The sequence below is a fragment of the Gobio gobio genome (genome assembly GCF_949357685.1).
Source record: "Gobio gobio genome assembly, chromosome: 19".
In the NCBI taxonomy this organism is placed as follows: Eukaryota; Metazoa; Chordata; class Actinopteri; order Cypriniformes; family Gobionidae; genus Gobio; species Gobio gobio.
In genome coordinates this window covers 9,845,318-9,870,845 of record NC_137112.1, presented here as the reverse complement: position 1 = coordinate 9,870,845, position 25,528 = coordinate 9,845,318, and the positions used below count along the sequence as shown (strand labels likewise).

General features: G+C 38.2%; 1 protein-coding gene across 1 annotated transcript; it reads right to left on the bottom strand.

The window, feature by feature from the left end:
* Positions 1 to 1,120: 1,120 nt before the first annotated feature.
* On the bottom strand, positions 1,121 to 23,242 carry ddx19b (DEAD-box helicase 19b). Its single transcript, XM_079843998.1, has 12 exons — positions 22,980 to 23,242; positions 22,577 to 22,649; positions 22,321 to 22,452; positions 22,078 to 22,213; positions 19,427 to 19,519; positions 19,243 to 19,345; positions 19,050 to 19,164; positions 15,118 to 15,295; positions 10,091 to 10,328; positions 9,801 to 9,963; positions 9,497 to 9,688; positions 1,121 to 3,274 (listed from the first exon to the last, which is right to left on the bottom strand). Exons 1-12 carry the CDS (start codon positions 23,034 to 23,036, stop codon positions 3,213 to 3,215), a joined length of 1,542 nt encoding a protein of 513 aa, XP_079700124.1. The 5' UTR covers positions 23,037 to 23,242; the 3' UTR covers positions 1,121 to 3,212.
* Between the last annotated feature and the right edge of the window lie 2,286 nt (positions 23,243 to 25,528).

The following is a 25,528-nucleotide window of genomic DNA, read 5'->3' as shown; positions in this document are numbered from 1 at the left end:
TATCTTTATTAGCACCCGAAGGTAAATTTGTTGCGCAGACAGGAGATTCAGCAATCCATCCTTAAGACAGTTCATAAAACATAATAACATACAATAACTATAAATATTACAATATATACAAAGTCATGACAATGTGCTTTTACACACACCCTCGACACCCACCTAAAATATATAAAGTAACCATGCATGTCACCTCCTGCTTTTTTCATTTAATAATTGGGACCCACTTTATATTAGGTGGCCTTAACTACTATGTACTAATATTTTAATTAATCATTTGATACAATGCACTTATTGTGTACATACATGTTTTTACATTGTACTTACATTTTAAAATATACCTGTATGTAATTACATATCTAATTCATTTCTGTAGTTACATTTGTAATTACACAGTTGATACTTCCCTTACACCTAACCCTACCCTTAAACTGACCCATACCACCACACCTGTCCCTAACCCTACCTGTATCCCACCTCAATATCAGCAAAGGTGTTTTGCAATACAATTTGAACACAGTTAGTACATTGTACTTCTTTTTTGATGCAAGTACATAGTAGTTAAGGCCACCTAATATAAAGTGGGGCCAATAATTCTATAACTGCGGGTACAAAAGTGTTTCTATATCGTCTAGTTCTCCACCTAGGGGCCACAAACCGACATCCAGAGGGGAGGAGCTGGAACTCATCATGTAAAGGGTGCGAACAATCTTTAATTAAAAAACTCACCTTACGCTGTAAATAGTTGGAGTAAAGATCTGCTAAGTTAAATTGTGGTTCACCTATAATTTTACTTGCCCACCTAACAGTTTGATTCAAAGAATTTTTGTTCTTCAAAGACAAATTACCAAACCACACAAGGGAGAACGACAAGATTGATTCAATAAAGGCCCGATAGAAAAGGGTCATCATAGATTTGTCAATATGAAATCTAGAACGCTTTCTGAGGCAAAACAGACGCTGATGAACAGTTCTTTTCAAAAGTCAGTTTAGAATCTATGACTGTCCCAAGACAATAAGGGCTGTTAAGCGCCGATTAAATTTGGCAGAGAAAATGACCCCCCAAAAGATAATTTAAGTCAACATTGTGTTAAATAAGAAAAGCATCAATAGACGTTATAAAAAGTAGCTTTAGAAATAAATATTTTATTTGATTCAACATAGAATTTATACAAACTTTTAGGCTACAACGGCCATGTTTTTTTTCCCAGAAGCTGCATCTAAATTGGTATTTAGATATTTTTACAGATATTTTATAAATGTATTTTTTAACAAATGTTACCCTTGATATTTATATATATATTTGAACAAATAAGCATTACAAAAAGTCAAAGATACTTATATTCAGTTTTATTCTACCACACATCATTCAGACATCAATATCAGCACAAATGCAGCAAACCTGAGAGGTGCTGGATTTGTTAGTTTTATCAAGACATTCCTCATCCTGTAACATCCAGTCACTGATCAGCTCCAAACACACACAGAGTCTGTCATAACACATAACTTCCAAAGCGATACATACTTTTGTGTCATCAACATTAAGTTGAGGTGAAACACGGAAATTATTAATTTCAAACGGCTGATGTGTCATCTGTAAGTGCATGTTTGTTGAAAACCAAAAAATATCTTCGAAACATTTGTTCCATGTATATAACAGACAGAATGATACACGAAACAGTGAACAAATCACTAAAACCAGCCTCGCGGTGCCAAGTGGAAACATCAATGAATTGTCATGATTGTTTTTTAACATTTTTACATAATTAAAAACAGAGGTGTAGCAATGATTATGCAGGAATGTGTTTGATAATAGACAAGTCCATTTATTACCTGATGCAACACCACATCAATTGTGTTTCTAGACAGTCCTTTTAATCATAGACTCAACATCAATGTTGTTTGCAAGAAAAAATGCCAAAAAAATAAAACCCTTTAATATCATAGTAACAGGTCAAGTATGATTGACAGCTTGAGCCAAACGGAGACAAATGAACAAGGCATCAGATGTATTGATCGATCCAATATTTCATCATCAAAAAGTCTTCCCTTCAAAGATGCGACTGACACACTTTACCCCAACCTCACATGCTTATGAATTAAATATACGTATATAATGCATATATAATGGAGCTGAGTGCAGTGTCTGTTGAGTTTAAAGTGGTTAAATTAAAACGTTCCATAATATAAAATAATCATTTGCTATGGCTACCCTGAAGAATACAGTAAGATTGTAGATGCGTTCACATCTGCCTTTTACATTTTTAAGGCGGCTGCAAATGGGAATGTGGCACAGCCTTCTGCGGTTACAAATTCTGTTGCATTTGTGTACTTAAACCTGATCGCTTACAATTCAATGCAGTCTGTTACTGGGAACACACACACACACACACAACGCTTCTTCTATTACTCTGCATCTGTTGAATATACTAACTATTTCACTCTTTGTACTTGTTTAATATACACGACATTATTTTAATACAATGAATAGACCAGTTTGCATTATTCCATGTTAAATTGAGTACTGACGAATCCAATGGAGGCACAAATCTTTGGCTTTTACATGATTTTAGACTAACAAAAGGACTTTGGCAACTATTTCTTTTAATTCAAAGCCAATAACAGCCAACATTCTTTCAGTAGAAATGTTTAACTTCGTGAGGTATCGAGTATTGATGAACAACACAATAACAGCAAGCTCTCGTATTAAATAAACCCTGCATTTTGACTCCTAGTTTGGAGTGTGACAAAATCAAATGTAGCTGCACCCAGTTTCATACAACACAAATATACTTTATGACATATAGAACCATGCATCCTTGAATTAAAAGAAAATTCCATCGCAAAACGAGTCCTTGGTTTGGAGTCCCGTATTAAAAATCAATAAAACAGTCAATGTAACTTCTTCCACACTTAGTGTGAAGGCAGGCTGTTTAAAAATCAATTTAAAAGATGAATGATGCCATCGTTAATATTAAAAGGCATATTCCTTGTGTCAGTGTCCCAGACCGCAGCTGTAGCATTCTCCAACACGTGACGTTAAGACTACACATTCAAAATTTATTAAAGTACAAAGAGTGAAACAATTAAAAACAGCATCCGAGATAAAACTGCTGCACATGTAAACATCCTCTCTGGCACAGCTCTGCTTCCAGCCTCCGAATTAAAATGTAGCGTGAGTGCAGTCCTATTAGAAGAACAAAGACGGCCGCTCAGTTAGCGATTTTCTCAATTTCATCCAAATCATCTGTGTCCAGCTTCTCAATTTTCTTATCTGTAAAAGACAGAAAATTTCATTAACCCACATACAGAGCCATGAGAACATGGTAATATATAACAGTGCAGATAGAAATTCATGAATGAGTTACGTTTTATCAGCATGCAAATAAATGCTAACTTTTCCATTTTAATATATTGCAAAATGTATTTTATTACTGAGTTGGCTGAATTTTCAAGTATCATGATCCTTCGGTAATAATCCTAAAGCTGCGTTTCCACCGCAGGAACTTAGGGGTGGCACTCTGTGTGTTTCGAACGCAGGGCTCAGGGTCTCAATTAGGGCTGAACGATATGGAGAAAATTTCATATCTCGATTTTCATGCCAGATATCTCGATATCGATACAATATGACTACGTGTTCGGTGAAAACCAGAATCTGAATTAAAATTTTTGATTTAAGCCTACATTTCAAAAATTTGTGTCAGAAAATGTATTGTTTTTAAGCCTTTCGCACGTACGATCACAGGTGTAATCAGTCTAGGCTGGTCCCTGGAGCGTATGATCATGAAATGTTGAATTTAGCCAGAGACAGGCGCGCTCAGAGCTGTCATATATCACAACTTTTCAGTGTTTTCAACCACATACTGTTTATTTTAGGTTTCAAACATATAAATTCACATAAGTACTAAAAAAACAATACATTTAGAGTTTGTAAAATACACACTGATGTCTATGGAAGAGGTAATAATAATCCTTTCCATTATAATTCGACACGTTTTATTCATATCAGATACACATTGTGTAAGTAACTTCAATGTTTACTCTATTCTATTCCCAGTTCACCAGCCACTTACTTTTAAGTATTTCGGGAGAAGTGGATGAATTCACGTGTTGTAAACATAGAGGTTGTAAATCCAACAGATCCGATTCTCTGAACTGTGTCTGCGGCACAAACTAACACGGCGGCGCCCATCGCGCATACAGCTCAACTAACGCGATCGTTATAAAGGTGTTTAAACAATAATATACTTCCACTTGCATGTATTTGACAATCGGAATATCAGATATTTCATGCCATAGCTAACACATTTGTGAATATTCTGAATAAAAAAGGAAAAAAATGACAAAAGCAGATCATCATTCATTCAGCGCTGTTGCTGCTGCGGTGTGTCACGTGACAAGCAATGACGCGTCACCATGGAAACGCCGCCCCCCCTCTAACAATATAGTTCCCACGTCCCTGGTAATGTTTGCGCGCTGGCTTTAGCGGTGCATTCAAGGGCACTCGTAAAACTGATGTTTGTTGTGACTGCCAGAGTTGTATGCAGGGCGAGCGCGGAGAGAGAAAATCTATATCGTCTATATCGTTGCTTTTTTCGATAGTAATATCTTGAAAGTTCATATCTAGATATAGATACAGTAATGATATATCGTTCAGCCCTAGTCTCAATGAAGTTCAGTGTAAAAATAAGTTCCTGGGGAAAAATTGTTCCAGGTAATTTTGGTGGAAATGGGGCTTAATATGCTGATTTGGTGCTCAAGAAATAGATTTTTGGTTCAAAATAACAGCGTTTATTTGAAATACAAGTCTTTTATAATACTATAAATGGTCTCTTTTGATCAATGTGTCCTTGCTAGTATCTTTGTGGCTCATTTTTGTTAATTGATACTTTTATGTTAATAACATTAAAGCGCTTATTTGTTTCATAAAGAAAATATTTACAAAACTTTGTATATAACGTCGGGTTAGTAAGGGACCATGACTGCATTCACACTGGGCGTCTGCGTTAACGTTTCTCAATTACTTTGAATGGGTGAAGTCATGTGTTGCCGAACTGAATTGTGGCTTCTAATTTTTTCAAAAGTACCGACTTCGGTACCAAGTTGGTACTGAAATTTTATAAATGTGATGCTTTGAGCGGAATCCTAAACACCTCTGATTGGCCATTGTGCTCACGCGCTCATCGGATATGTTGGTGACCTTGTGCTTTCAAACGCTCCCACTTTCAAACACTTCCGTGTGCTTACAAAAGCTCCCGTGCGTTGATCATTATAGTTAAAACACAGACATATCCATTGAATGCCTGAGCACAATGGCCAATCAGAGGCGTTTATGATTCCACTCAACAGCACTCAAAGCCTCACATTTTGTAAATTTCAGTACTGAAGTCGGTACGTTTGACAACACTAGTGGCTTCCATTGTGTCACTGGCGTTGCTTGCAGCAGAAGTTAAAAAATGTTCAACTTTTAAATGCCAAGGCAGGTGTTAGCCAATCAGATCGCCTATGCAAATACCCCAGTACAGCCGCTAGCCAATTCAGGGTTCCCACTCTTTTTCAGAAACCATTTTCCAGTACTTTTCCAGGACATTTTAAATTTTACTATGGCGGGAATAAAAGACAAGGATCATGCCAAATATTGCTTTCTAATGCTGCGTTCACACCAAACGCGAATAGAGCGTCAAAATCGCGTCTACCGCATCTAGTTTCACACACGAACATTTTGAATGCATTTGCGCGTCCGCGGCTAATTGGACGCACGTCGAAATCGAGCGTTGGAAGCGAAATTGACGCGCGTTCAAGGTACTCCAGGAGAAATTGTTCATAAAACACCACTCTGCCTCTTTTCATTTTCATTAAACATATATATTAAGTATTAATAGCCACACAAATGTGGTCCAGGCAACTCCTACATTATCTTCACTGCATGTATATTTAAATATCCTTAAAATATAAAGTTATGAAACTTCTCTTTGGCCTCAGTCAAAACGATTTGGCAGACAACAAATTATAGATTCATGAGAGAAAAGATCGGCCATTAGATCTACACAAGACGAACCAATACAGAGACAGAGTCAGCGGCAGACGGCAGAAGGACTGGCCGAGGAAAGGCTGCTCTCACCGGGGTTATGAGTGGTGATTGCCTGGTGATCGCCTGGATCTCACAACTCCAAAAACACAAGATTATTTTTTTAAATAGGCGCTCTTTATAAATAAACCACAGATTTGAGCTTAAAACAACTACATTCCCACCTGAAAAAGTCTTAAAACTAAATTTTTTGTGACACAATAGTTCTATTTTTAAATTATGCAGGGTTTCTCATCACGTCACTTTACCACGTGACCGCAGCGAGCAGGCTCCTGATTGGTTAACGCGGCGCGAATTGATGCCAAAGTTCAAATTTTTCAACTCGGGCGTCAGACGCGAATTCGCTTCAAGCGCGTGAATGCACAAAAGCACCATTCGCGTGTAACGTACGTATCGCACATGACGCTCAATTCGCGTAATTCGCGTGAATGAGGCGGATTTGTGTCTTTCGCGCCGCGCAACGCGCCTTTCCATTGACATTCGCGCCAGACGCTCTATTCGCGTTTGGTGTGAACGCAGCATTAGTCTTTAAAAGCCGTACAGTTTATTGCCATTACTTAACAAGCATTTTTCAAAATGAGCTCTTAATCATACATTATGACTATGGAAGCTTGTTTACGCCACAGAATAGAACGAAAAGGTAATTGTGACTTTTTATCTCTATTCTGACTCTCTAGCAATTGCGAGTTTACATATTTGTGATCTAAACGTGAAAATTGTCGCAATTCTTTTTTCCTCAGAACTTGACTTTATAACTTGCAATTGCAGTTTAGATCTCACAATTCTGAGAAAAGTCAGAATTGCAAGATAAACTCGCAACTGCGCAAAAAAGTCAATTGTGAAGAAAAGGTCAGAATTGCGAGTTTATATCACGCAATTCTGACAATTTCTTGCAATTCTGACTTTATATCAAAATGATTTGATTAGGTAGCAGCTTACGAGTTAACATTCACTGCATACATTTGAGCAGTTAAAGCATTAGCTAACAGCTGCAAGTGGCAACACAAGACTAAACATTATTCAAATACTAATACGTATCAAACTCAGCATTCCTGATGTGCTTTCTGCAACTAGCGCTAATTGTTTGGGCCAGCGATAAACTCTTTATACTCGGCTAAAGAAATAACTTTTTTTAAAGAATTTTCCCAGACAACAACAAGATTTTCCAGGACATTTTATATTTTCTCTAATTTTCCATGTGTTTTCCAGGACTGGAAAATTTGTCACCAATTTTCAAGGTTTTCCAGGATGAGTGGAAACCCTGCAATTGCGTTCATGTAACACCGGAAAAGTAATGTGATTCACTGTTGTCTTTATAATGGTCACATCAGCATCAACAGGGTTCCCGCGGGGTCTTAACAAGTCTTAAAATGTCTAAAATAAAAAAAATTAAATTTAAGGCCTTAAAACGTCTTAAAAACGGCCAGATTTTTACCCGAGGTCTTAAATTTAATTTAGTTAGGTCTTAAAAAAAAGTGTTCTCCTCGTTCATTTCCAGAAATGCTGGCTGCAGAAAGTTATTAACGTTACACTGTAGCAAAAAAGTATCGAATCGCGAAAGCGGAGCTCTAGAGTCTTTGCTGCGCCGCCCTCAGAGTGTTCGTTCGGTGTGTTGTAGTTCTTTCTGGGGGTGTTGGTACACGTACTCGGTGATAAAACTACAAATCCTGTGATAAATGCAATTACCTGCCCGCAAAATACTTCTACATTTAATAACGTTGTATTTTTCTGGACAGAATGAGGCAGACATGCATTGTTTTATATTATTCTAAACAGTGATAAAGTCTGCACTCAATCAGCACTGCATACCTTATTATTATGACAATAGTGAAGGCTTGAATAACTCAAATACACCATAGCTTGATGCAGTCGTGTTTATTGTCTTCGTTTCATCAGTCAAAGCGTTTCTATCTTCAGTTTATCCTACATCGCTAGCTTCACATTAGGGCTAAGGATTACTTCTCTGAGGGAAATGTGGAGTTTCTGCTCGAGGGCGCCCTCTGGCTTCCAGTATGAATGAAAGTTTGGGTAACAAATATGAAAAATAATACTTCTCTCTAAATAAATTTATGTGACAACCCATATGTGTTTCTCCAATGTACAGTTTTTCCCCCACAGTTGATGCATAAGAGGCTCATATTTCATATTGAATACATAGACTTTAAGAAATTTATATCACAGATAAAAAGCACAATTTCTTTCTTTTTTTATTTTATTTTTTACAATAAATCTTTAGACCGTTCTAATGATTTTTAGTCATAGGCTGTCTGCATATTAACAGGTAACCCAGCAGGTTTTTTTTGTAAAATAAGTTTTCTGTAAAATATAAATGTTATTTTATTAGTATTATTATTATATTGTTATATTTATTCTTAAATACTCTATTTTTATTTTTTAATAATTAAAATGTTATTGTAATAGTAATATTTCTAATTTTGTTAAATATTTGTATTTATTGAATATAATCATTATTATTAGTCTCGTTAATATATAAACATTAATATATAAAATGTTATTTGCATACACTTTTCATTTGTAAAAAAAAAAAAAAAAACTTTGCATTTTAACCAGAATAATCGCATTTAGATATCTTCCCCAAATCGTGCATCCCTAGTTTATCCTATCTCCCTAGTGCATCACCTGTTCAATCTCTATTAGGCTATTAATATGCTGTTTTGTAATCTATTCTATTAGAGGGCAAGTTTGTTTTAGCCTATTTTCATTTTGGGCCTAAGGTTTTGGCCATTTGGCACGTTGTTGGCTGTGGAAGGTTACTAATGTCATTGCTTTTTTTATTATTTCTTTGATTTAAATAATTTTGGTAATGCGTCGTATAGGTCTTGAATTTCAATCTTTATGGTCTTAAAATGTCTTAAAAAGGTCTTAAATTTGACTTTCTGAAACCTGCAAGAACCCTGATCAAGCGTTGGCGCCCTCTGTGTGATATCGGTCTTGCTGTTTTACAAATTGCGGAATATCAACAGAATGTTCCAGAGTTTGCCGATAACACTTAATCCTACACTGTAAAAAAATATTTGAAAAGTAAGTTACCTGGTTGCCTTAATTTTGTTCATTGAAATAAAAAATTTGAGTTCATTCTTAAAAGATTTTGTAAGCATCCTGCGTAATTGTGAGTTTTATTTGTAATAATGCAGTGAAACATGCCAAATTGTGCTATTTTCAAGATTTATCACAACATTTTTTTACATTTATGTGGTTCAGATACAACAATATTTTGAGTTTTTATTTATTAAACCAATTTCCTTCATTGTATCAACTCAATTTTTATTTCAATGAACTCAATTTTAAGGCAACCAGGTTATTTACTTTAAGTTTAACCAACAATATTTTTTTTACAGTGTAGACATATCTAATTTGTTACTTGTGGGAAATCAAGGTTCCACTTACTGAAGTGCTCCTGGATGCGGTTGAGGATGTTCATGCTAAACCTGCTGTCCACCATGTTAATCGCCAACCCCCTCTTGCCGAATCTCCCAGTACGCCCGATTCTGTGCAAATATGTCTCATTGTCAGGGTTGCCATCCTTGTCCACTGGCAGATCGAAGTTGATGACCACTGAAACTTGCTCCACGTCGATACCTAGTAGAAAAAAATTGTTTGGAAAAGAAGCAATAAGGGAAAATCTGCTAAACTTGAACTAAAAATGAGGTGGACACCTTAGGCGTTGTATAATGGATAACACGACATTCACCTCTAGCACAGACATTAGTGGTAACAAGGACTTTCTCCTTGCCGTCACGGAAACGTTCGATGACCGCTGCCCTCTGCTCCACCTGCATCTCTCCGCTGAGCAGCGCCACCTGGTGGCCTTCTCTGGACAGCTCTCCTGCCAGCCAACCGGCCGTTTTCCTGGTCTGTGATGGCAAATTATATGAGTAAACTCGAAAACATGCATGTATTACTTTAGTTAGGCCAATTCTTTCTGTGCTTTAAAAGGAAATTAAATAACGCCTCAATATCTGCAAATGATATTGTACTTACGTGGCAGAAGATCATGGCCTGTGCGATAGTAATGGCTCCGTAGATGTTGCACAAAGCCTGGAATTTCTCCTCCTTACTGTTGCAGATGACATAGTACTGCTTGATGGTGTCCAGAGTCTCCTCTTCACGCTTAAGTTTAATGATGTTGGGGTCGGGAACGATCCTCTTTGCAAAGTTCCACACGGTTTCTTCAAATGTGGCAGAGAACAGGAGCATCTGGCAAGTTTTAGGAAGCATCCTATAAAAACACAAGAACAACAGATTGTAATACTTCATGCAATTTAAAACACACATTTCTTAATGCTCTGAACCATTTGAAGATTTAAAAAAAGAAAAAGAAACTGGTACAAAATTTGATGTATAAGAAAATATACAAGTAAACAGCATCCTTAGATAATAGAAATTCAATCAGAGTCCAAATGTCAGACACCTAATGAAGCGCGAGAGTCATATCACGGCCTGCAGCATTCTTGACGTTTGCCTTGTGCAGATGCAATGTGGCTGACTTTTAAAATCACTGATATGTTCTTATAATCTGTGTGGATTAAATTTACTCATACAACCCACATGCTAAAGTGAATAATTGTTTGCGGGAATTTTCCAGCATAAGCGCGAGACCTGCGGGAATTACAATTATGCACAATACCCACAATCCTGCAGTGAAATTTATGTAAACAATGAGAGCAGTCCATTCAGATCTGGTGGTCTCTTTCCAGCTCAACCAATAGCGAGAGTTTGGGGCGTGGCTACGGTAGCAGGCGGAGCCAGTGGGTGTTTAGCTGCTGTGGGACCATGACTGACGCATTTACAAGAGAAGACATTCAGCTTTGGGTTTACTGAAGTGCAAGCCAAATTGCACTGCATTTGGACCTTCAAAGATTAATCATCACGAACGGGGCATTGTGATGAGTGTTGCTGATGAACCGTCCGATTTACAGCCCTGGTGCCGACTATCAGCGGGAACACATCAAATCGGTTCCACCTGATAGAATATTCTGAGAGTCAGAAGATGAAGATTCTGTTTTCAGCAAATATGAGCACTTTTCATATTCTTTATCCTGGCTGAAGCACTTTTGTTTTAATCTATATTAGAATAATATAATCAGCCTACGTTATAGTTTAAAGTTTAAGATATTCATATTAAAGGTCCCATGGCATGGCATTTTTCTATTATTTTATAATGTTTCCTGAGCTGTACTTATATTGTTAGTATGACTTTTACATCATAAAATGTCATAATTTAGAAATAAAAGGCATTTTTTCTATACTGCTGTTTGCCCTGTGGCTGAATGCCCTGCTTCAAGAGGCGTGTCTGCTGTGAGACTTCAGTAAAAACACCCACTGTTGTGATTGGCTGACATCTTTGCATTTTATATGAGCGGAGGGGGCGTGGTTTATCGAGGCACGAGCAGGCACGAGTCTGCCAGGGAGACGGATGGACCCGAGTTCACTTCACATCAGTTCTCAGCATGTCTGAACTGTTTTAGTTACAGCATATACTTTAGGTTATTAGTCTATTTCTAGTCGGAGGGACTGTCACTCATGTCAGAAAGTTAGTAACTTTAGTAAATTATGGATCAGCGCTGACTGGAGACGCGAACCGTTTAGAACGATTCAGTCCGATTTGGTGAACTGATTCGGTTCACTAAAAAGAACTGGTTCAAAAGAAAGATCGTTCGCGAACCGGACATCACTAATGTATCAGAGACTGAGCTCAGCGATTGCTAACAAAGTTATTTATAGTAACTATTGAGTTGTGAGAGCGCTGTCAGTCAGCGCGAGTTTATTGTGTTTGTATCTGAGAGTTCTGAATAAACAGTCACACCGAGTCCGTCTCTTCATCATTATTCTACCAACTTTGTAACACATGCAAAGTACCATTACAGCTGTCGAGATGAACGAGTTAAAAGTAAGTGTTGATAATAGCATTATTTTTAAAATAAAATAAAAGCGTCAGTGACGCGCGTTGAGTACACAGCGCAAACAAAGACACAACAGCAGTAATCGGATGTAATCCAGTTTATTGTGGGGCTAGGCTGGCTAGCCCGGATATGCTCAAGCTTACCCCCCTTCTGCTTAATCTCACGCCGCGTTTGGTGCCTCCGCTGTGGGCCAGATGCAGTACTGTGGGTCGGGGATGTTGAAGGCCGAGCTTCGGCGTGTGTGAGGTTTATCTCTGCTGATGTTGAGCAGAAACTCATGACTGTATGCACATTTTAGAACCGATAGACGCGACGAGGACGTACAAAAACACTGACTCACAAGATATAAAACACGAAAACACCGTTCTGTCTGGAGAGAGAGAAGCCGCATTGTGTGCACGAATAATAAATAATTAGCTACACATCAGAAATCACTGATCACAGATCAGAAGGAACTGAAAAAAGACTTCTGTTTTCATTTGTACATCCAAACACTGAGAAACTGCCAGCGTTCACTCGTTCACAAGCAATGATGCAATGATCTCTCGACGAGCGTTTGCATGGGCGTGCCAGATTCTCTGGGCGGAGGAAAGGGAGGAAACCGTGCCTGCTTGGACGTCAAACCAGGAGACTTCAGGATTGGCTAGTCTGGCCTGTCATTTTCTCAAAGGCAGAGAAAGACAGCCACAACTCGGTTTTACACCGATCAACATTTCTATCCACTTGGGGACAATATTCAGGCTAGGGGAACTCATATTAATGTTGAAAAACCTCATAAAATGAAAATTTCATGCCATGGGACCTTTAATAAAGCGAGTGAGAGTCTTATGGTTGTTTGATGGTGATTTCACGTTTCTTGTTTGCATGAAGGCTAAATGCAAATAAAAGGTGAAAATTAATTTATTTGTACCGTTTTTATTTCTAAAATATTATATAGTTTATTAGGAGGAGGAGGTTTCAAAGACTTGGCAAATTCATTTTTCAGAAGTTTGTAGGCGTTGATCCGTTGTGGGCGTTCTTGGCAGTTTTTCTGAGGCTTTTATATAGTTCATATCGATATCGGAATTGTATCGTATCGACCAAAATTAGGAAATATATTGTGATATACATTTTGGCCATATCGTCCAGCCCTGCCATACACCCGTTCAGAAAGACAAACATACCAGTTTATAGTGATTACTTTTATGTGTCCAGTGTAGTCGGACTCAAAACAGTTGTGGTGCATCTTGTCAACAAATGTGTCCAGTGCAGATACGTCGGATGAGCTTATTATACGAAATATGCTTGTGTTCACTCTATATTAGGGGTGTAACGGTACACAAAACTGACGGTTCAGTACAGCGGTTTTAAAAAATTGCTATAATTATTTTTATTAAACCGTGGTTTACTGAAAAAATTGTGTCTGTCTTTAAGAAACTTTTAGTTATAATTGAATTAATTTAAAGATATTGCTGTAAACTATATAGGGAGCCCTTACTTGCACATTACTATAATATTAATGGTTAACAACAGAGCCCAAACTATTTGCTATTTATTTTTAGATATAATAAATCAACACTCAAATAACATTGTATGCAAACATGTAAACTTCACATAAGGCAGTTTTTGCATTAACTTCTAAATCTAATTATAAAATTATGTTTTTTCTCCAATTCATTGTTGAAATATAATCATTTATACACAGTGAGTTTATTTAACATGCATGAAATAATCAAGACATCACTAACAGGTTAAGTAGAATATAATGAACATATAGGCTAATATAAAGCATATATTTAGTGAAAGTTGATTTCTCTAGTGAACTAACAGCTGTGGACACTGAATGATTTCTGAGGTAAATGTGATGCTACGTGACATTGTTCTCAAGCTGTTTTATTGACGTCTTTCTGCGGTTGAAACACTGAGCGATTACACCACATGATACTTTTCAGTAAGTTGTAATGTATCCTCAACATACCTTCAGATGTTCATTCATGTTTATTCTTTAGGAAGAGATGATCGTGTTCACAGGCGGCATTCAAACTGACAGTGATCAGTCCCGTCACATTAAAAAGCGCCAAAATGACATTTATCGTTTTAATTTCGTGACTGAATACTTAATATGTTCGTGTGGGATCTCGGATTGAAGTGTGTTCCCCGCTTAAAACAAGCCGACTGTTAACTGTTAAAGATTGCATTTGGAACCGTTTGGTACACACGTGCACCAAACAGAAATCCCTGTACCGAACGGTTCGGTACGAATACGTGTACTTTTACACCCCTACTCTATACAGCATTAGTTAAACAGTAGCTTACTCATGACATGTAGCAACTAGGCTTGCTGCGGCTGAACACAGACTATTTAGATTTTTTTTATTGTAATAAAATAATTTCAGTTCGAGAACAGACACTACAATTAAAAACTGAATGTGTCTGCTTAAAGCGTGAGCTGACTTACAAGAGGATAGCATAAGTTTTGTGTTTTTCATTAAGAATAATGGGCTAATGAACCCACCATTCAAGCAATCTGCCACTGTTATGAATGTCTGTGTGGACTTGGGCATTTTACTTTCACTTTCAAATTGGTGATTTAAATGCCCCAGCCGGTGAAACCGGTATTGTCACACAAAGCTTAACGTATTCCTAATATGTTGGACCTTTTATTGCAAATAGCCTGTTGAGGCATGCTTTCACAAGCACCCGTAAGTGATGCGTCTGATGTTTGAGTTGGGAGAGGTTTGAGTTGCATATTCTTCCATATGCAACACTGTCGTTAGCCACTGGCTAATAAATTGCTAGATTTCACACACCAGTGACTAAATTAGAGGTTAAGAATGTTTTAAACACTTTTAAAAATTTTGCTTTATGTAATATGAACGCTTTACACTAGAACACTGCATTTGACTGGAAAGAATATGCAAGCTTAGTGCATAATGTAATAGCATAATATGGTTCCTTTATTCCTCGTTTAAGACTTTTGCGTTTTGATTCCAGCAAATCAATTCGATTTTACAAGCCAATGGCGATCATATAGCCAATGTGTGCCATATAGTCAAAGGGTTGAAGAAAGTCGATGTGGTCTTACACTTTATAGACATTTAGTAAACTATGGGGGAAATCACATACCTCTGGATACGAATACTCTGGTCTTGATGGCCCTGTGTAGCGATCATGACATCAGCTTCATCCAAGACAAACACGTTGATCCTCTTTGGGTCGATGAACTTAAGCTTTTGGCACCAATCCAAAACGGTACCAGGAGTGCCAATCACGACCTGTTCCTGTAGTTTTGTCCCCCGCTCCACTGGACCAAACAAAACACACAGCTCGATAACTTGCTTAATTATACAGTCACACCTGCCAATATCAACTATTACATACTCATCCAAAGTAATAAATACATAATTCTTTGAAAGCGACAACATTGATATTTAGTTTTTCTGAGATATCACAGGACTTTTCAGCAGATGACTAGGCCTGTCACTAGGGATGTGACGGTGAGGAAATTTTCCCACCGGTTAATCGGCGTGTGACAACACCGGTAATACTGGTATCACCGGCGGGGGCTTGTAAATCACTAATTCTATCTAACCGAAAGTAATATACACGACCGCAATTGAAAACTAAACTGAAAACGCACCAGTTCGCGCACACACCGTGAATGACAGCTCGTCTGTAAATGCGCGCTCTGTGAGACCATGAATGAAGTTCATCCGTAAATGCGCGCTCTGTGAGGCCATGGGTGCGTCTCAACAGTTCCCTAGTAGTCAGGACACTGATTAGGCATTGATCGGTCTATGTGTGAGACGCACGCCATGAATGAATGACAATTCGTCCGTGAACCCTTGTTTATACTCAACGCATCCGCACCATGGTCCGAGCGAACGAGCGAGAGGGTGCGTGCGACAAAAATTACGTCATCTCAGAGTGTCGGACTCGGAGACAGAAGGTGTTTCTCAATGTCAAGGATCCTTCCTCTGCAGGACTGGTCCTTCCAAGTCACTTCCTTCAGAGGCTAGGCGAGGCTCCTCTTTAGCATTCGGAGAACACGTAAATGGAACAGGCTAGCAAGTGCACGTCAGCCTCATTACGTCAGTGAAAAGGTCCGTTAGCTATCAATAACGTAATTTGTATAATATCAATACGGTTGTAATTTGTACTGGCATTTAAAAGTTAAACTTTACTTATATTGACTATGGTTATAACAAATGTTTGGTAACGAAAAATACTTACACTTGAAAGCATATTGCCCCGTTAACGCTCCGACTCCGCCAACGTCCGATATTTTGTATTTTTTTAACAAGATAGCAAAGCTGCGCGCATAGGATTGTGGGTGATTTGAGAACGCTAAGAGCGCGAAGGCTACTCGTATGCATCCTTTTCTGTATATGGCATATTTTTCGAACGAAGGACTCAGACCTTGGTTGAAATTCCGAGGATCCTCGACATTGGAACAGTCCTTCGACAGATGCCGATGACGTAGCATCCTCGGAATTCTGGCTTCCGAGGATCCTTCCTTGACATTGAGAAACGCCTACAGTCACAGACAAAGGAAACAATGCGCGCTTTGTGCGGCCGTGCACATTTTACTTTCGGTTTTGAATTAGCGCCAATTTGGTGGCAGGTTGCTTGAATTGTGGGTTCATTAGCCTATTATTTTATATGAAAAACACAACAACAAAAATAATGACAAACTCCCTTAAATAGGCGCTTTTACGTTTCGCTTTGAAACCAAATCTTCCGCGATCATCTCAGCCAGCTCGTCACTCTATGATGAATGAAATCTGATGAATGACTCCTGCCGAGACTCATGGTCGGGTCATGCTTTATTAAGCAGACACGTTCAGTTTTAATTTGTATTGTCTGTTCTCTAACTGAACTAAATAATTTTATTAGGATTAAAAAAAAAAAAAAACGACGGTGGGGCGGTGCCACGGTGAGCAAGTGATGCAAGCGGTGTTGAGTCTGAACACCGGTAACACCGGCAACACCGACTATCGTAGCAAGCCTACCTGTCACGATAAATTTTGCTGGACGATAAATTGGCCAAGAAATTATTGCAATAAACAATAATATTGTCGTTCTGAGACCATTTTCATCTAAAATAATGATAATGGCATAATAATGCAGGTACACCTTTTCAAAGACCATTAAACTTTTATTTCTAAAGACTATTTAACACTGAAAACGGAAAGCATTTTAAATATCCACAATAAATGAAAAATAAAATAAAAAGCAATGGACACAGTCAGTTAACAAAAAAATGCACTTGAATAAACAGCTGGGAAAACTGCAATGGATGATTGTGTTTTAGATAGTGCTGGGAATCAATAATAAAAAAATAAATAATTAAATCACATTTTTTCTGTAATTAATCACAATTAATACGTTTTTTATGTTTTGATATTGTAATAATTTCAGTTACTCTCCAAATTAATGTAGAAACAATTTATTGACAGCATATTTTAAATATGTGTTGTATTGTCATGTTTTTATGAATGAAGGCCAATATCACTGATACTAATGTCTCTATGAAACATTAATGACATTACATTACAGTATAACTGAAATCTACCAATTTCAACATTTATTAGGCTTTAAAAAAACTACTTTTAATTTAAGTGAACTTAAAACAATCTTTACATAAACCCATTATAATAAATGTGATTTTTACCTGTGGCCTTCCCTGTTAGACATATACAGAAATGTAATAGTTATCAAACACCTTTCTTAACTGCATAAATAATAAATGAAATATAGATTAATCATCATTAAAGCAACAATTTTCTCTGTTCCCGTTGTTCTTTGATGAACATTAATAACAGGCATCATCAATGCTCCTGTCACTTTAAGAACGGCAGCAGCCGAACATGCGCAGGACAGCGCGTGAGATCCGCGTCATCTCATTTCCTCACAACTCTTTAAGTTCATTTAAGACTCCTAATATGAGAATACTCAAAATTCTCTGTTGTGTTGTTGTTATTGTTTGTTATTCATGAGCAAAAGAGAACTCGATGGGAGCAGGAAACTGCGTCAAGTGTGTGTGTGTGTGTGTCAAGTACCTCGATTAGCTGACATGAGACGCAGCAACACAGGACATTGACATACAGCGCGTTCTCTTGTGTCTTGTCGCGCTTAAAAGCATTTACATGTATAAGAGCGTGATCATATAATGTAACGCTCGGCAAAAATGGATATTAAAACTGACGCTGGAAATTATCGCGGCCGGAAAAATTATCGAGCGATTAATTGATTTATTGACTATCGCGACAGGCCTACAGATGACTTGAATAACTATTTGGAAAGAATTAATCATTCTAAAGTGAATGGGTTGTTTTTTTTTTGTCTGTTTGTTTGTTTTTTGAAAAACATCTGCATATTAAAAAAAAAATTTTTATATACATTTTTATATATCTATATATATCTTTGAAATAGGAATTTGTAGGACTGGATAGTTTGGGAAAACCCTGAAAAAAGTATTTTTTAATAAGTCAAATTATTTTAGTTAATATTTGTGTTTGCTTATTCCAAGAACTAACTAAAACCACCATAAAGAGAATTAAAAAAAAAAAAAAATCTTCCCACTTTTGTCTTCTTAGGCCACATTCCTGCTGTTTTTAACCAACTTAATATAAATATAAAATAATGATTATAGTTGAATAAAAATATTAAACCGAATAAGAAACATTAACACTTTTGTACTGTTAAAAAAGTTGTAAAATTAAAACACCAATATATACATTTAATTTTCACGTTGCCGGCAAATAAACATTATGCAGCGTCAGTTTCAGAATGAAACCCGGCACGGTGTTCATTTTTCATTTACACTCATGCAGTCTAAAATTGGGTAGCGCATCCTTTTATTTAATTAAATCGCAGACTGCACAATTTGACAATCGCACTAAACCATATCGCGAAACTGATTTTATTTTGATATATATTACGCAGCACTAACACAGGGTCAACAACTAAAATTCTGAAAGTCTAGAAAATATGCAGTCGATAACATGTGGCTAAAGAGTTAAGATAATCTAAATTCCTAAAATAAAAGCACTTACATTTGTTTCCTCTGATGGCATACACTAGTTGGACTTCAGGGTAAAATTTCCCCATCTGCTCAATGACCTTGCCTGTCTGCAGGGCCAGCTCATATGTGGGGGACACGCACAGACACTGGGCAAAGAGAGACAGAGTGACAATTATGCAATTATTTGAATGCATTTCATCCACCGATTCTGAAGCATTTCATACCTGAGGCCATTTGTTTTCAGGGTCCACGTGACTTAACATGGCCAGCACAAAGGCAGCCGTTTTACCCGTGCCTGACTGAGACTGAGCGATGAGATTCTGTGGACTGGAGGGAAGAATGTGTTGCGTTCAAACTCTGCTCTCATTAGGATGGATTTAAATGGATGGGAAAAAAAGATTAACTTACGGTTCTGCGAGCATCATGGGCAATGCGGTCTCTTGGATTTTTGAGGGCCTGTTGAAACCCATGGCATACACTCCTTGCAACAGCTGAGGTTTTCTGGGAAACAAAATAAGAAAAAAATGGGCCAAACAAGACAAACGGATCACCCATAGATCTTAGGATGTGTTCACACTTGGCAGGATTGGTTTGGTTCAAATGTTAGTGCAGTTCATTATAAACAAGTGTGAACACTGCCATCTGAACCCTGGTGTAATTATAAATTGTGTATTTATTTGGTTTCATGTTTTATCGGTCTCTTCCCTATGCCTCTAATGAAATCGAACTAATGCATCTGCATGGGTCATTAAAAAAAACATACACTCCGGCTAACTCACAACTCACAACTCCTGTTTTCTTCTCTTGAGCTCCCTCTGTTGCTCCGGCTGAAAGGATAACCGTATAGTGTGGATCGCTAAAACCTCCTCAAGATCTCAATTTCATGAAATATTAATATAAACGCTCACTCTTTCTAAAGAAATGTGACGTAAACATAATATTTTATCAATATTTTTCTAAATGTGTAAAAATGTGTAAGCATTTTGGGCTTAAAAGCCTCAATGGAGTTTTGTTTAGTGCATTCCTGTGATCGTGAATAAATGGAAGCAGGTGCAGCCGAATAGGTATGCGTTCTCTTTTTATGCGAAATGGTAACTAATAACAGTTTGATTCCGCATGATTGAGGTGCACTCCTGACATAAATTAATAAATGACTGTCATAAATGACATTTTTATTGTAAAGCATTGGTCAGATATCCATGCTGGAATCTTGAGTCTTTAAAGGGTAACTAAACCCTAAACCAACTTTTTTTAGTTAATGATCTGTAATAATGGGGCTTTATTAATGCTGTTCATTGATTCGAGTAAATGTTTTGACATTTGAGTATAAAGTGTTTTAATTCTATAAAATATGGTGTAAAACCGCCAAAGTGCTGCCCTCTTAAGGTTGAACGGTGGCTACTGCAGTTGAATTTTCCTATTGGACGTTGTGGTACATCGTGACGTAGGATGGTACCTCCAACGGCTCTCTATCCGCGCCCCTAGCATGAGCTCACCACGCCCTCAGAAATGTTTCCCCCAATCACACGATGAGAACGGCTTTACTCCAGTATGAACTGTCATGTTACATGAAGTAAACATTATGAATGAAACTCACTTGACACTTGCTTTAACATTGTATTGAAGAAAATACGGTTAAATAATGCAGTTGTCAGTACACGTCAGGCTTTTCTTGCGATATTATTGCCGCCCGTCATGTGTACAGATAATTTTCATACATGAGACGCGCTTTTCAAACCCTGACACGCAAGTGGTTGCCGCGGACGCAGATAGATTAGGTCAGTTCTCTTGCGCGGCTGCTTCACTAGCATCGTCGGCATCGGGAGTTAACGCAGTTTGAGCAGCGGCTCGCATTGATAAGGCTCCGGGTTTGTGTCTGTTACAGACAATCCACCCTCCTCCACTTCAGGTGAAGGTAGGAGAAATGACCGCTCTGTTGCAAAGCTGGCGTCACTCCAGTCATTCTCCATCTTTGCAACTCGCGAGTCTGACAGCTGTCAGTCAATCCGTCACTGCGGGTCTCAGGTGCACACCCTCCGCTCAGCCCCGCCCTCGGTTCGTCCCCTCTGTGTCCGCCGGGCTCTGCCCACTTTTCCAGCATTTTTTGAAAATTGCCAGTGGGTGGAGTTAAGCTCTGAGCAGGGGTTTAGTTACCCTTTAAGTAAAGACCAAACGTTCGCTTCTGTTGTGCTAATTTTGCGATCTAGCTAGTTTTCAGTCGGCTCAGTGAAATGGTGGGGTTGTTCTATGGAGGCGTGTTATGGCAGGTTTAGGGTAGTGCTGCGGGGCTACTGGCTCGACAGTGGAAGCCCTGGCCTAGCCTCCCGTAGCCAGACCTTCAGACTGACAACAGCATGTCTGGACTTTTCCCACAGCTTTCACTGGCCAAGGACCATTCAAGAGGATGTTTGACTGACGTGTAACGCAACCAATCACAGTTCGTTTTGTTCTGTGTCATGTTTAGTGGCGTGAAAATTTAAAGTCGATGTCCCTGCAATAACAGACCGGCATGCATCTAGAAATTTCTCATTCAAGAACGTCGGACCCGCGAACTTTACATAATTTTGTAAATCCAGCATTTAGTTGATCCTGGTAAGCGCTCATTGTCACAGTTGTAAACACAAAGGCGTTCTCCCATGAGGGAGTCACGGCATGTTTCCAACACTTCCATGTGTTAAAGAACGCAACACACACACACACACACGTCTCGCGGACATCCTGCAGAATTCAACCAATCAGATGACAACTTAGAAACTCCTGACGCGTTTCCAGAAAAAAGTGCCATATGCATCAGACGTTCAGCCAACGGTCCGTGGGCGTCACGTGACGGATGCGGCTGAGACTAGCCCTGGCCTGACAGTGGAAGTGGCTATTTTTTTGTTGTTGGTCCAGGCCAAAAGAACCAAGAGAAGTCAACTAGTGTACACACACTTAGAGTAGTGTTCAAATCTTAGTTGGTCAATTAAAACATCGTTAAAATTACATATAGTGGTTACATTAGTCTGACACTCATTGAAGCTGTAATACAACCAGGAAGGTTTAAAAACAGTCCAACTTACAATCGTAGCTCTTCAAATGACTTGACCGAGTACAGCGGAGAGTTCGGATCCCTCTGAAGGACTTCAACTTGGTTGGTGGTGTTGACTAGATTACTACGGATCAGTTTATTCAACAGTGACTGTGCCGCCTTGTCATCTGTAATTCAAATTAGTTTTAGTCAACTCGTGCGGAGCATATACACATACTCAAACCAGACTGAACTCAGGTCGTTTTCTTTTCTTATCTAGATCATAAATCCTCACCTTTATCGTCATCCTCCGTCTTATTTCCATTGCCTTCTGTCTTTGCCCCACTGCCTTCTGTTTTTGCCCCACTGCCTTCCGTCTTTGCTCCACTGCCTTCCGTCTTTGCCCCACTGCCTTCCGTCTTTGCCCCTTATTAATAAAAGGGAAGAAAAAAAACAACCTCATTCATCAAGATGTTTTTTGTTTTGAAAATTTTGAATCATCAAATCTCACCTAGCAATATATAAAAGTATTGAGGAACAAGTATTCTCACCATTTGCTTCAGCTTTCACCGTGTCATCTTTCGGCTTGTCGTTCTTTTCTTCAACTATTTGCAAGTTGCTTATCTGTAAATTAAATGCATGTATTACTTTATATAAAAAAAGTCTTATTTTTAAACAATCTGTCGCCGTATTAAATTCAAATAACTAAAGCACATAAAATATCAGTACAATAATACTACATTTATATACAGTATCACACACGTTGTAACGTTATTTGTTTAAATTGCACAAAGTTAGCAAGCTACTGCGACACAACAGCTTTAAAAGTTGAATTATAACAAATCTAACGGCACTGTTAAACAACCACCACGGGAATTATTCCGTTTCGTAAAATCTGTGATTAAATTGTTCAGTTTCTTATCATTATTGTTTCAGTTTGAGATGTAAACCCACCGACTCCGCTGCGGCTTCTTGTTCATCGACAGCCTGGGCCCACGAATCTGTTGCCATGTCCTTACTTGTTATTAAAATGTTTTTCCTTAAAAGCGGGACTCGATGATTTAACAGCGGACTGCTAAATATAACTATACATAAATCCTTAGTAAAATTAAACGAATAAAACTTGAATGCAACAAATTCATACAATGGCGTGTGGCGGTACTTGCTTCTTATAGGGTGCGACACTCACACCTCCGGGCGGAAACCGGCTCTTCTGTAGTTGGTTCCTATTAAACGTTCCGCTGTACGGTTAAAGTCACCGTGAAATCAAAATGGACAATTCTTTTGTTTTTCTTTAAAATAAAAATACAATATTGAGGTATTTAACGGGTTAGTTCACCCAAAAATGAAAATTCTGTCATTACTTCCTCCTGTCATTACTTCCATGTCATTCCAAAACTGTAAGACCTTCATCTTCAGAACACAAATTAAGATATTTTTGATGAAACGCGAGAGCTCTCTGACCCCTACATAGACAGTTATTTAATTAACACTTTCAGGGCCTAGAAAGGTAGTAAATATAAAAAATATCTTAATTTGTGAAGAGTTGACATGAGGGTGAGTAATTAATGACTTGAATTAATTAATGACACAGAACTTGTTCATTTTTGGGTGAACTAACCATTTAAATAAAATATAAATGATAATTATTTGAATTCAAGTGCCCTCATAATCTTTAATAAAAACAACTTCCCCTCCCTCTTTCATCGTCATCTTTTCTCTTCTCTGATATGTTTACTGACGCGAGGGCGGGACAACATTTCACTCACATGAGATCCACCAATAGCAAGCTCAAGCCACTCAATCAATGCCTGATGGACAAAATCAAGTCCCGCCCAACATTTTTCCTTGTTCAAGAAGCTTTGTTCACTCGGATATACGTCACAACAAGGGGGAAAAAAAACTATAGCTGCGGTTGCACCGAGATTACCCAGAACAATTTGTCGCAGGAACTTTTTCCCCTAGACCTGTTGCTGTCAGCGTTTCCATCGCGGTCTAAAGTACCGTGAAGATTAGTCCGGTGACGTAGGACAGCGCACGACTTTTCAGTAGTAGTGGGAAGTTCGGATCATTTTACTGACTCGGATCTTTGAGTCTCGTTCAGCAAAATTAACTAATCTTTTTTCGAGTCATTTCGTTCATTTCAGAAAAATATAATTAAAATGACATGTTAAATAGCCCAACCCATCTAGTACTTATGAAAATGTTGATTACATTTGTAAAACTAAATAAAAATAAACTATAGGGTACTGCAACCAAAGCCAAATGATAAGAAACGGAAACGTTTAATTAATTGATTAGTTGTTGGGTCAGGCTATTGCAGTCTAACTCTGTTAGTTCACCTCACCTCCTGATCCAAGACATTCTTTCTTTTGCAACTTCATATTTGTCATGTTTGTTCTCCGCCTCTCGTGTCTTCGAACTCCTCGAGACGTTAGTTGTCGACTCGTCTGTGTCTGACTCTGATCTGGGGCTGGGCCGGGCCATGTGACACAGAAGGATTAGTTCATCTTTCGAGTCTCGAGTTCGGGTCTAATTGACTTGAATTTTTGATGTTAGACTTGAATAGTCAATATATTTCCCATATTTGTATATGTCTGATATTAACTGAGAATTATATATAAAAAAAAAATAAAAAAATAATAATAACTACGTGCTTGTTAGTAAAAAGGTTGTGAACTAGTGTTCAATACAGTGACAAGTCACGTGGCAAAAGAACGAATGACTCAAACGTCAAACCCGAAAGACTCGTAAGAACTAATTTTTTCTGTTTCCGCTACTGACAGCATAGACTCTACGGGACCGACTGACAGGAAGAACGAAAGACTCAAACCCGAACTCGAAAGAACTAATCTTTTCTGTTTCCGTTACTGACAGCATAGACTCTATGGGACTGACAGGAAGAACGAAAGACTCAAACCCGAACTCGAGACTCGAGACTCGAAAGATGAACTAATTATTTTTGTTCTTTCCAGTACAGATTCAGCGTAATGCGCATGCGCAGTCAACACAAAATGAACGAATCACTCTCTGAGACAACTCGGTAGTCCCGAGTCATATTAAAGATTCGTTCAAAATGATTCCACTGGATTTCGTCCTCTGCATATAAGCTTAATAAAGCCTGAACCTCATCGTTGGTCCTTTGGCCTTCATTGGATTTTTAAACTCCATTGTTGATTTGAATAGCAAACAACTCTTACTGCACGCACCACAACAGACTTTAAAAAATGGTGGTTGAAATAAAATGCTGCATGGAGTCAACCAATCAGCACGTTAAGCGCCCAAGTCCCACCCCTAAAAGTTCCTGAACTTTGAAAAAGTACTACCCCGCGAGCAGGGACTTTTTGAGGGGGGAATTTTTATCCGGAACTTCATTTAGACCCTGGTCCCTGCAGTCGAAACACACAGAGTACCGCCCAAAGTCCCTAGTTCCTGGGGAAAGTTCCTGCGGTGGAAACGCGGCTTATCTTGCCAACTTTAATTAAAATATTTCTGTTTTTAAA

Coding starts and splice junctions, on each gene's coding strand:
- ddx19b (XM_079843998.1), bottom strand. CDS start 23,036: ATGGCAACAGATTCGTGGGCCCAGGCTGTCGATGAACAAGAAGCCGCA. Junction 22,214..22,320: donor GACGGAGGATGACGATAAAG/GTGAGGATTTAT, acceptor TTTGAATTACAG/ATGACAAGGCGGCACAGTCA. Junction 19,346..19,426: donor CCCATGATGCTCGCAGAACC/GTAAGTTAATCT, acceptor TCTTCCCTCCAG/TCCACAGAATCTCATCGCTC.